Source organism: Theobroma cacao, chromosome 4 (genome assembly GCF_000208745.1).
Source record: "Theobroma cacao cultivar B97-61/B2 chromosome 4, Criollo_cocoa_genome_V2, whole genome shotgun sequence".
Taxonomy (NCBI): domain Eukaryota; kingdom Viridiplantae; phylum Streptophyta; class Magnoliopsida; order Malvales; family Malvaceae; genus Theobroma; species Theobroma cacao.
The window spans coordinates 21622900-21636993 of NC_030853.1; the positions used below are offsets into that span (position 1 = coordinate 21622900).

The 14094-nt window shown below is 32.4% G+C and overlaps 1 protein-coding gene across 1 annotated transcript; it reads left to right on the forward strand.

Moving 5' to 3' along the window:
• On the forward strand, window positions 984-3148 carry LOC108661604. Its single transcript, XM_018119063.1, has 4 exons — window positions 984-1143; window positions 1907-2205; window positions 2303-2545; window positions 3014-3148. The coding sequence occupies exons 1-4, from the start codon at window positions 984-986 to the stop codon at window positions 3146-3148; spliced, it is 837 nt and encodes a 278-aa protein (XP_017974552.1).

Below are 14094 nucleotides of genomic sequence, written 5' to 3' on the forward strand. Positions count from 1 at the left end.
ACAAAAAATATAAAAACTAATAAATAATAACTAAATTAAAAAGAATAACATAAAATTAAAATAACTCACTTAAAAATAAATTAATTATAAAAACAACTAAAAATAAATAAATTATAATTAAAAATTGAGGACTTAGCTAATATTTACTAACAAAATTAGACTAAATAATTCTATAAAATAGAATTATCACGTATTTAACAATATATTCAACACGATGATGGATGTTTCGAGAAAGATGAAAGACAATATCAAGGGTCGTCGTGGTTTGGAACGTGTGTTGCAGGCTCTCAAAATTTCACTTAATTGCAAATAATGGTAAACCTTTTAAACTGAAAGCCTCATACACTTTGACTAAGAAGTAACGGAAAACTGTGTGTGCTTAGGTGAAACAGTTGCAGCTATTTAATGGTTTTGCCTCTAACATAACACCGTGTGTGAATGAATAGGAATGTAAATTTTATGGGATGAAAGTCATGATTGTCACGTTTTCCTAAAGCGTTTGCTCCCAATTGCCTTGCGTGATATGGTTTTTCATGCTATTAGAAATGCAATTGTTGAAATTTCACATTTCATTTGTGATTAATGTGCAACCGAATTGTGTGTTGAGCATATCAATGCATGGGAAGGAAATATTGTGGAAACCATTTGAAAATTAAAAAATATTTTCCCCTCTAGTTTTTTTGACCCAATGGAGCATTCGCCAATCCACTTGCCATACGAAGCTAAGTTTGGAAGACCGGTTCATTATTGATGGATGTATCCATTCGAGAGGTATTGAGAGGTACACATGTAATAAATTTTTTTTATTAATTTGACATTAATTAGAATCTGACATGAAACGTTTTTCTTTATGTTCTTACATCATTTGGAAAAAAAAAGTGAAAAATCGAGTATTTGTCAAAAGATCAATTTGTGAAGCATATATCATGAATGAAATATCATCATTTTGTTTGATGTACTTTGAACCTACAATCCCTACAAGAATGAACCAAGTCCCAAGGAATGATGAAGGTGGAAAGGTTGATGCAGCTAACTGTCTGTCAATTTTCACCTATCTCAATCACCTTTTATGTTATTTCAAGAAACATCGTTACCTACAGGAAGATGAGTTCTATGCTACTGAACTATATGTACTAATGAATTGTGAGTAGATTTTACCGTACATTAAGTAAGTATAAGTTTAACCAATAATTTAGAAAATTATGAATGGAGAATAATCCTATTAATTCGTGATTTATTTATAAGATGTTCGACGATTTGGTTAAAGAAAACAGTATGGTATTTTTGATAGGGTATTAGAAAAAGCCCGTGCCGCATCATTTTGTAATTGGTTTAAACAATATGTAAGTTATATTTAAAAAGTCAATTTAGGTTTAGGGATTTAATACTTTAAATAATTGAAAGCCATGTAACATTTTCATAGGTCGGCCAACATGCGTGTCAAATTTATTCTTGTATGGTCGAGATTGCTTACCGTCCTACTCATATGGTAAGGTGTTTAAAAGGTTATTATGTCAATGGATACAAGTTCCACACATTGTCTTATGATGACAATCGTAAAATGATTAACAGTGGTGTATGCATCAAGGGAAGTTGTTATAATGATTACGATTGGGACTTTTACAGATTATTAATCAATATGGTTAAGTTAGAATACTTCAGTGTCAACAATTGAGTCATGTTGTTCAAAAGCTATTGGTTTGATGTTGGTAGAGGTGTTCGAGCGGATCTTGTTCATGGGTTGGTTGAAATTAAACATAACTTGATTCTTGCTAGTAATAAGTCTGTTGTTTTAGCCAAACGAGCAACTCAAGTGTACTATATTTCATATCCATCAAACAATAAAGATCAACATGATTGGTGGCAATGTTAAAAAAGAAGGCTTGAAGTCAATTTCTCATTACAGATAATGAGCAAGAAGATGAAGATATGTATCAAGAAGATGAAGTTTCTTTCAATTCACCATTTGATCATACTTTGATCGACCTTAACAATAATACATTTTTTGTTAGTGGTGAATATGAAGAAGTTAATATGTTTGTGGATGTTGAACATAATGAAAAAGATGAGGAAGATGATGAAGTTGAAGGAAAATATGATGAGACAGGGGAAAAATCAGACGAAAATGAAGAAAATGATAGTGATCATGATACAGATGATAACGAAGTTCGGATGTCTCTTGTTCTGATGATGATTGATGAATGTGTTTTTTTTGTTGGTTGCAAAAATTTACGAGTTATTGTTTTCATTTTTTTCATTCACAGTTAAATTAGTTTATATCATTGAAGGTATTATTTTTTAGATTAATTTACTAATAGTTGTACATGTTTTTTTTTCTTATTGGACAAACATGGTTGTGGTGAAAAACAACTCGAAGGAAGGCCTTCGAGGACCGAGTAGTACTTGTAGCACTAGCCCTTTGACTGCTCGACCTTTTTGGTCGTTGCCTCCACCTCAACTAGCACCCCTGTCACCGCATCCTCCCAGTAGACGATGGACTCCCATTACTCTAGTGGTAGATACTGAAATACAATCAAAGGAGGAGGTACTGAGGTCGAGTCCAACTTCTTTAGTCGGAACCTTTACTACTCCAAATGATGCTATTATGTCCAACAACATGTCATAGGCTAAGGGCCAAAAGTCAAAACTTAGCTTGCTGACTCTGACTCATTCGAACTGATAGATATTACTGCATCCTCTCAAAGGAAGATAATTCCCGTTACTCAAATTTATATCATTAATTATATGTATTCAATATTTAGTTAATAAAATAATGCGTTTTACCAACCAATAAGTCTTTTTTCTAGTACTTTTGAGGAAACTAGCATTACTTCCACAATTATGAGGATTATCAGGAGTAACTTCAGTGGGTCTTGGTCGACATGGAGGTAGATTCCTCCAAAGCATAAGGATAAATGTGGCAAAAATTCAAGGTAATGTAAAGATATAGTATATATTAATATTGTAAATCTATCATAATTTTTTGTACTAAAATATTTTTTTTTTCATATAGAAATCTTTCACATGGGTTGCTACAGATGCAACAAAGGTGAAGTCCATATGCGAGAAGATTTGCAAGGATCGCTTTAAAGAGCTATTAGCAGATAAGCGTGATAAGGAAAAGAGAGAAGCTGGTGGGTGGCCTTGAGGTTGATCTCATATTGATGAAGGGTAAGGCACGACCATGAATCATTGTTGAGGTATGGGACCAGCTTGTTGATCAGGTATGGTCAATATTGGAGTGGCAATCACACTCATGGAAAACAAAGCAAAACCACCTCATAGAGAAAGACGGTAACGTGGCAAAACATACTGATAGTTTGTTGCCTTTCACCCTTCACCAGAAAAGAATGGTACGTGCTTTTATTTGATTATATATATTACATTAATAATTCAATTTAAGAATACAATTCTTTATGTTAATTAATGATTACGATACTTTTAATTATGTGTATATATATATATATTTTTCTCTTTTTATGCTTACAGGAAAAGGAAAAGAAGCGACAAGTTACATTCTCCGAGTTCTTTGAATGCACTCACAAGTGGTAGAAAGGTACTAAAAATTTATGGACAACAAGTCCAAGACTGTTTATGTAAGTAATACGTGTGTTTATATATATTCTATATATATGTTGCATACTGATTAAATAACTTCATAATTTTACTTGTTTTTCTATTTATAGGAATCATATGCTTCGGCAAAAATGGAGAAGTACAGTGCAGAGCCGTTGAGCTAGCCAAAGTTTGATCCAATGGCATGGACCAAGCCCATTAGAGGGGTGACGAGTACTAGAACCCACATATATGAATTTGGCACCCGAGTCCCCACTTCGAGACTTTTGGCTGCAATTGCAATTGTCTGAGTTTGCTTGTGGCCTTAACGATGCACCACTTCCTATGTTGACCCCTGCGCTTGAGCCCAAGGGATATGGACAATTGCTTAGCAACATGAAAACCTTGATGATAGGTAATATTAAAGGTTTGTTGATGGATGTAATTGGATCGAGGAGATTGCAACCTCAACTAGACAGGTCTAGGCCTTCGTAGCCTCCACCATAGCAACAACAACAACCACCCCCACCTTTTTAGTGAGATTTGTCGATGGAATATTTGGATTATTATTAGATGTTTACATTTGAATTTTTTTTATTAATAACGATTTCTATTAGATTTTCATATTTTATATATGCATATTTGTTTGCTATATGTTTATTTTATTAATAATTACATACAGGACAAATTTAATTCCCAAAACAAAAACAAAAAACTTGCATTGTCTTTTATTATTGACGGAATTGTCGACGGAGTTCATCTATTAGCGACGAAGTTCATCAGTTACTAACGGAATTGCTGATGGAATTCACATGCAATACCAACGAAATTGGCATGACTGACAGATATGGCTTGTAAGCTTCAAAGTTGGTTCCATCGGTAATTAACGACAGAATTGCCGATGGATCTTGTTTTGTTAATAATTAACGATGGAATTTACAGATGGATTTCAACTAATACCTACAAACATTTTATTGACAAGAACAAACTCTTTGTTAACGGATACTTCGATCAGCAATTTATTGATAGAAAATTTCGTTACGAACAAATTTAGCGTCATCGACAACGTCTTTTTCGATCGACTGTCGACGATTACCATTGGCAAGTTTATTGGTGATGCAAGATTCCAACGGAACGTCCTGTCAGTAATACCTTCTTTTTTGGGTAAAAACCCTAACTCCTATAAGTTTTAATCGAAATTACACGAAGGTCCATTAGTTTTCAAAATAGACACTCCGCCTTAAAAAAATATTTTTTGCTAGACACGTAGGTCCAACCATTAGTCAACCATTTGTATTTTTGTCAACTTACTGAAGTGGCAAGGGTAAAAAGATAATTTTACCATTGATTAATTTTTATAATTATAATTATATAATTTTATTATTTTTTTTATTAATTGAAAAATTTTTCCCCATTGGAGAGCATTGGAGCTCCCCTAGAGAGCTTGATTGGGGCTACTTAAAGGAGCATCGGGTTCCCCAAGGGGAGCACTAGGTGTGCCTTTGGGAGCCCTGATCGGGCTTCCTTTTCTTGAGAGCACCAGTGCTCCCTTAGGGAGCCTGATTTGAGGCTCCCCTCCCCTTCTGTCGATGCTCCCCTTTCTTGGGGAACACTAATCAGTGTTCTCTATTTTTATTATTTTTTTAAAAAATATAATAATAATTTTTTAAATTAATAAAAAAGTTATTTTAGTCTTTTTATTATTTCTATTAATGGTATTTGTAATCTTGAGGCAAAGTGTCCATTTTGAAAACTAATGGACTTCTGTGTAATTTCGATCAAAACTTAACAAGATCAAGGTATTTTATCCCTCTTTTTTTGTAATGAACGAAGTGTAATGAGTTAACAAAATTAAACTGCAAAGTGTAGTTCCATTACAATCTACTACACTAATTCTGTATTAGACCATTTACTATTACATTTAATTTATTAAATGTTGTAGTAAAATCAGACCATTTAATAAAAGCACCAATTAATAAATTAAATTAATTAACAAATCAATATAAGATCAAGTCAACCTCACACATAATATGCCATTCCAATATGAAATTTGTTGATTTCACATTTCCCCTTTGCCCATCGAGACAACGCCCCGTAACCTCCCTTTTTTTAGCTTCTTAGCCATTCATTGATGTGGATAGTACAACTGCATTTCTTTGATTATTTAGAATTTGATAATCATCACCTTTTGATTTGATCACTAGTCTCACACATTACAAACAGGACAAATTTAATCCCAAAATAAATAAAAAAACTTGCACTGTCTTTTATTATCAATGTAATTGTCAAAGGAGTTCATTTATTAGAGACGGAGTTCATCAGTTATTAATGAAATTGCCGATGGAATTCATACGCAATACCAACGGAATTGGCATGACCAACGGATATGGCTTGTATGCTTCAAAGTTGGTTCTGTCGGTAATTAACGACGAAATTGTTGATAGATCTTGTTTTGTCGGTAATTAATGATGGAATTTACCAATGGATTTCAACTAATACCTACGAACATTTTATTGACAAGAACAAACTCTTTGCTAACGGATACTTCGGTCAGCAATTTACTGACAAAAAATTTTGTTACGAACAAATTTGGCATCATCGACAACGTCTTTTTAGACCGACTGTTGATGACTACCATCGAAAAGCCTATTGGTGATGCAAGATACCAACGGAACGTCTCGTCGGTAATACCCTCTTTTTTGGGTAAAAACCCTAACTCTAAGTTTTGATCGAAATTACACGGAGGTCCATTAATTTTCAAAATAGACACTCTGTTCTAAAAAAATATTTTTCACTAGACATGTAGGTTCAGCCGTTAGTCAACCGTTATGTCCGTCAACTTATTGAACTGGTAAAAGTAAAAAGATAATTTTACCCTTGATTAATTTTTATAATTATAATTATATAATTTTATTGTTATTTTTTAATTAAAAAAAATCTCCTCATTGGATAGCACTAGAGCTCCCCTAGGGAGCTCAATCAAGGCTCCTTAAGGGAGCATCGGGTTCCCCAAGGGGAGCACTAGGTGCACCCTTGGGAGCCCCAATCGGGCTTCTTTTTCTTGGGAGCACCAGTGCTCCCTTAGGGAGCTTGATTTGGGGCTCCCTTCCCTTTTCTGTCAGTGCTCCTCTTTCTTGGGGAGCACTGATCGGTGCTTTATATTTTTGTTGTTTTTTTAAAATATATAATAATAATTTTTTAAATTAATAAAAAAATATATTTTAGTCCTTTTATCATTTCTGTTAATAGTGTTTATAATCTTGGAGTAGAGTATGCATTTCGAAAACTAATGAGCTTTCGTGTAATTTCGATCAAAACTTAAGAAGTTCAAGTTATTTTATCCCTTTTTTTTGTAGTGAACGAAGTGTAATGAGTTAACAAAATTAAACTGCTAAGTGTAGTTCCATTACAATCTACTACACTTATTCTGTATTAGACCATTTACTATTACATTTAATTTATTAAATGTTGTAGTAAAATCAGACCATTTAATAAAAGCACCAATTAATAAATTAAATTAATTAACGAATCAATACAAGATCAAGTCAACCTCACACATAATATGCCATTCCCATACGAAATTTGTTGATTTCACGTTTCCTCTTTGCCCATCGAGACAACGCCCCGTAACCTCCCTTCTTTTAGCTTCTTAGCCATTCATTGATGTGGATAGTACAACTGCATTTCTTTGATTATTTAGAATTTGATATCATCACCTTTTGATTTGATCACTAGTCTCACTCATTACGGGTTTAATTAAGAATGATGCGATTGTCGACAATGACTTAATTAAAATAGGTAACCTAATTCTGTCAATGTGATAAACTTTCTAGTTTATTATTATTAGATAGCATTTACTATGCAACGATTCCAAGTATCTGTCATATGAGTAAAAAGCGTATATTTAACATATTTTATCCTTATAACTGAAAACATCAAATGTAACTTTTAATATTTTTCTTTTGAATCAATTAATTTTGAAAAATAATACTTTCATCACAGCTTTTGTAAATATTACTATTTTAATTAGTTTGTAAATATTATTATTTTAGTTACTTATTACTATCACATGGACATAACTACTTGACAAAAACGATGATATAGATGGTGACGACATAGAATATGAGGTACTAAATCGGTTATCTTTAATAATTAAATGATCAAAATAATTATATTTATAAATGTTTGTGAACAAATTAAAACAAAGAAATATCAATAAGTTAAGTGATAAAAATGATAATTTGCTCAAATAAAAACTTAATGATAAAAATGCAGTGTTGCAAAATGTGGGAATGAAACTAGTTAGAACCAAATTTTGAGGACAAGGAATGGAATTTACTCCATGAAAAATCACTCACGTGGGAGATATTAGGAAAGAGAATTTAAACAATAACACATGAAATAGCTGTTCTTTATAATATATTTATTTTTATTGAAAGAGGAACATGTGCAACAAGGGTGTCAGTCTAGGCATCATCATTATTGAGTTGTATCCAACAGCTTATAAAAACCCAGCTAGCAGAGTATCATTAATATATTTTCAAAAAACGAGCAATACGGGAGGAAAGGCTTAATAATTTTAAAAGTTTAAAATTAAATATTTAAATAATTTTTTTAAATTAAAATTTTTAGTTAAATTTTTAATTTAATAAATCAATTATCATATAAAATAAAAATATATAACAATATAATATAAACTCTAAATTAAAATAAAAAAGTTTGTAAAATTAAAATAATAGTACTTAATTATTAAACACTTATTTTAAATAACAAATGAGGCTTATGACTTTATGAAAATAATAGCATAATAGACTTCTTGTATATTCTTTAAAGGAAAATTAAAGTAAAAAAAAACAGCAAATGAAGAAAAAAGAGTTTAAAAGTGAATATTATAAATTAAAAAAATAATTAGTTTTATATATAATAGCTATTAGAGATAATTAAATATGTTCATTGATTGAAAATAGAAAAAATAGTTAAGAAAAAAAAATCATCAGATATAATTAAATATATATTAATGTTGGTTGATTGGAAATAGTAAAAAAATTGAGAAATAATAGTATTGTAGGAATTGGAAAGTGATACAAAATTTAGATTTATTAAACACATAATTGGAGAAGTTAAAAAGTATATTATTTTATTAATTATCTTGACTTTTACATGAAAAATGAGTTAAATAGTTGAGAATTAATAAGAACGTGACAAAAGAATAAAATAGATATTTATTAGATCTAAGAGAATAGATAGTGTTGAGTTTTAGGTTGACTAGAATTCTAGATCTTATTTGATTAGGATTTTTTGTTTGTGTACAATATTGAGTAGTTGTATGGTTTAAACTTCTTATTCCACATCGAATCCTAATCACATTTTACTTTGAACTTTTATACTATAAAAGTGGATTTCTAGGTTGTAGAATTGCAAGTAGTGCTTTGAGAGCTTTAGAGAGGGAATATCTTGTAACTCTGTCTTTTGCTCTAAGTTGAGCGAGAGTGGTTTGGGTGAGTGTTCTTGGGAGGTTATTGAGGAAGAGTGTGCAAGGGATCTTGGGTTGATTTGGAGAACCATAAAGGTCAATTTATTGCACTTTAAATTCTCAATAATAGAAGAATAGTTTCACTCCATGGACGTAGGCAAGAGGCCGAACCACGTAAATTCTTGTGTTTTTCTGTTTGCTTAATTTCTCTGGATTTTATCTTTGTTGATTCTTGAGAAATTTCCACAACAAACTGGTATCAGAGCTTCGGGTTTCGTAAATTCAAGATTCAACAAGGATGTCAAAAGTTACTAGTTCTACGAATTTTTCAATTGAGAAGTTTGATGGGAAGACTAGTTTCACGCAGTGACAGAGAATGATGAAAGATCTCCTTGTGCAACAAGGTTCCCCTTGCTAGGAAAGAAGGAAGGGCAACTAGATAACATGAAGGATGTTGAATGGACAGAGTTGGAGCAAAGGTGTGTGAGCACTATTCGGCTTTGCATTGAAGATAATGTGTTTAATCATATTATTAATGAGGATTCTGCTCCAAGATTATGGGCAAAGTTAGAGAAAATTTACTTGGCGAAAAGTCTTTCTAACAAGTTGTAGCTTAGGCAAAAATTGTATCGCTTAAAGATGGAAGAGAATGGAGACCTAATGAAGCATATGAATGAATTCGATGGGATTATTGATCAGTTGAAAAAGGTTGATGTGAAGGTGGAGGAAGAGGAAAAGACACTATTGTTCCTGGCTTCGCTTCCAGACTCCTATGAGGTATTTGTGGAATCTCTTATATATGGGATGGATACAATAACGTTAGAACAAACACAAGCAACATTAATGTCTCGTGAAGGCCGAAAGAAAAGTAAGGAAGGGGATAAAGATTCAAGTGGCTTGGCATTAGTAACTGAGGCTCTAGGAGGAAGTCAACCGGTAAGGGATCTAAGGGTGGCAAGTCTAGATCCAATAATATTCAATGCTTTCAATACAAAGGGTATGGACATATTAAAAGGGATTGTCCTATAAAAAATGATGAAAGTAACGAGAACAAAGGTGAGTTTGCTTTCGTTACTGAAGGTGATGATTGTGATATCCTTACAATCTCAGAAAATATGGATGTAAATTCTGATTAGTATTTAGATTCTGCTCCTGCTACTCACATATGTTATCAAATAGATTATTTTGATTTACTTCAAGAAAGGGTGGCTGGGAATTTGACTTTGGGTAATAAGTCAATAGTAAATGTCATGGGTCTTGGAGTGGTGAAAATCAAAATGTTTGATGAGGTTATGCGCTCTTTGGGTGGTGTGGCTTATGTCTCAAAGATGCGTAAGAATCTAATATCATTGAGCCTGTTAGACTCTAAAGGGTATGGATATTCTGCTTATGATGGAGTGGTAAAAGTCACACAAGGCGACATGGTCCTGATGAGAGAGAATTTTCATAATGGCTTGTATCGTCTAGAATGTGAGGCCTCGAAAGGATGGGAACAGTGCACAGCGGATGGTAGCTACCAAAGTGAGATTTCATTTGCCGAGGAGGTGATGAAAGATTCTCATGGTGTAGATGATGGTGAAAGGACGAAAAATCTTGTCAGAAGTGAATTGGAAAGGTCGTCGAGGCCCTTTTCCGAAGTCAATTAGTGCCATTGACTTGATTGCTACACAGGTGCATTGGCCGTTTTGTAGAATCGAGTGTTGGACCATACTTGATTCGGTATGTGTAGTCACGGTAATTATAAAGGCCAATGATTTAGAAAATCTTATGCTTGGAGAGTTGTTTAAGGTGTTGGAAAGTAGGTGGAGTTAGAAAGTTGCAATTAGGTGCGACTAGTGGAAGAGGTTTAAGAAGTTTGAATTCAAGTCAAAGGTGGAGATTTGTTGAGTTTTAGGTTGACTAGAATTCTAGATCTTATTTGATTAGGATTTTTTGTTTATGTACAACATTGAGTAGTTGTATGGTTTTAAACTTCTTATTCCACATCGAATCCTAATCACATTCTACTTTGGACTTTTATACTATAAAAGTGGATTTCTAGGCTTTAGAATTACAAGTAGTGTTTTGAGAGCTCTAGAGAGGGAATACTTTGTAACTCTGTCTTTTGCTCTAGGTGGAGCGAGAGTGGTTTAGGTGAGTGTTCTTGGGAGGTTATTGAGGAAGAGTGTGCAAGGGATCTTGGGTTGATTTGGGAAACCATAAAGGTCAATTTATTATACTTTAAATTCTCAATAATAGAAGAACAGTTTCACTCCGTGGACATAGGTAAGAGGTCGAACCATGTAAATTCTTGTGTTTTTCTGTCTGCTTAATTTCTCTGAATTTTATTTTTGTTGATTCTTGGGTAATTTCCACAACAAATAGACATTTTATTAATTATTTTAATTATTTTAGATTTTTAATACAATTAATTATATTATTATTATTATAAAATTAAAAGTTTATAAAAATTTGAGGCACCCTTGAGCCAACAATCATATCAAGTTTCTCCTTATGGCTGTTATAATTTCTTTTCTAAGTTATTTTCATTGTTTCCATAAAAATAAGAGATATAAGGAAGCTGATGAAAAGCAGGGCCATGCTAGAAATATATTTGCACCGAAGATCATACAAGATCAGGTTCATAATCTTTACTTTTGGGTTTCTTTCTATCTCCCCTCTATACTTTGCTATACAAACTTAACAAAATTAGCAAACTGATAAGCTCTTTTAAGACATTTTTGTACCAAAATCTGAATTTCTTATTAGATTTTGTTCCCTGTGCAATGTAGGAATGTATGAGAAATCTATGTGGGACACTCATTAGAGCAAGAATCAATTAGTTACTTGTCTTCTGCATAGGTGGTTAAGGTTAAATGGTTTTATTAGTGCAATGGGAAAGCAAAGATCATTGAGGAAGTCCACATCTCAAACCTCAGAATGTTAACATTAACATACCTCCCAAGATGATGTCTTATCAAATTAGATTTCATATACTTTAGTTGGCAATGATTTTCTCTTGGGAGAACATGGTATACAAGTTTCTGTTTACCAATTTTTTTTTTTAGAATAACTGTTTACCAATTTTGATGTTTAAAGATCAACTTTTCCAATGTACAGTGACTTTCTGTCATTGTATTGGAACTCTAGTAAAAGTAAGAATTGGAAGATATAAATGGTTCAAAGATCATTGGTATCAGAATTAGAATTTGCTTGGTAAGGCATCTATTTTAATGGCCTCAAGTTATACTGTTACATCTACAACATTAAAACATACCACTGCATACTTAAATCAGTATGTAGGCTCTCATTTTCCTCTACCTTCAAATTTATCAAGTAGCTGTATGGCTTGTTTCTAAAATTGGTGTTTACTGCTCTTATAGAGGTATGTGTCAAAAACATAAAAAATAAAGGATAAGGAAGAAACGACGCACATGGATGAGAATGTGTCTTGGTATTTTCTCATTCAAAGAATCACGGTATTACATGGTAGTATTTATATGTACAGGTATACAATTAGTGAAGAAAGAGTAAAGTTAAACAAACACTAACTAACTAATGATTACTTCTTAACTGAAATTTAAAAGCAAAACAAAAACGTCGTGTATTAAGCTTTGGCCTTTATTTAAACGGTGAGTTTTGATCATTCTTTTCCCTTTCTTCTCACAAGCCAATATACTCACCTTTTTCATTTCATCTGTGTTTCTTCATTCTTCAAACACTTATTTGAATCATCATCTAAGGATAATGTCTAACACTCCCCCTAAAGATGAATTGTGAATGTTATGAACATTCATCTTGTCAAACCCTGCTTTGTAAAATAATTATAATGTCATTCACATGCTCGATAGAATGTTTGTATATTTAGGAAGTTCAAAAAATCGTTAAAAGACGATATTGCCCCTAATGGTATCATTAAGTCGATTAAGCCTCGAACTAGTTCAAATAGGAATTTTAAGGTGAAATTAAGAGTTTCACAGTTTAGGGATGACTCAAAATGGTAATTAGGAGTTCGAGAATCAATTCGGAGTCAAACCGGAATTTTCACTATCTAGGGGTAAAATTGTAATTTTTCCACTTACAGACAAAATTTGAGATTTTGAGAGAATTTAGATCACATTTGACAAATTGGAGAATGGTATGAGTATAAGGGATGAAAAATATGTCTATGGGCAATTTTTCAATTTTGGGGGCAAAAATGTAATTTTTGATTTTTACGGGGGCAAAAGTGTAAATATCAAAAATTACTTCACCAAGACTTTGGATAAGTTTGAGAATTTTATCTAAGTTATGGATATTTTAAGGAATAATGTGTGGTGGAGATTTAAAGCTTAAAAGATAAGAATTTAAAAAATGGACCAATAATGTAGTGACATGTGGCAAGTTTAGATTATTATATTATTTAACTATAAAAATCAGCCCACACCACCATTTTCTCTTCATTATGGCCGGCCATAGCAAGAAAACAAAGGGGAAAAGAAAAACAAAAACCTAGGGGGAGAAATTCAAGGAAAAATTGGTGAAAATTCAAGGAAACAAGTGACCAAAGGTAAAATTTCTTGATTTTGACTTGTGCTTTACCTTTCCCATGCATTTCCCATCATTTTCCATGGTTGAATCATGTGATTTGAGGATGAATTCAATTCTGGAAAAATGGGTTAGGAGAGAGAAACTTGTTAGATTAATTTGATTTTAAGTTATGTTAGTGTTTTAAGTTAGTTTAGCATATTTAGGAACAAAACAACAAGAAAAGAATTTATTTTCCTCCATTACCATTATTGGCTGAATTTTCTAGGGGAATATTGGCTGATGATCTTGATGTTTATTTGAGGAATTATGATGAATAATGATGAATTATGAGTCTAGAAAAATAATGGAAATTTTCGGAGCAAAAATATGAATTTTTACCCATTAGGGGTATTTTCGTAATTTGCTATCGGGACTGATAATTTGCACCACACTGAGGGACATTAAGTCAATTTGGGTGCAATTGAGGTATAGAAACTGAAAAAAATTAATTTGAGATTAAATTGGACGCGTTAGTAATTTAATCGGGTAATAGGCCGAATTAGGTCAGCACCGCATTT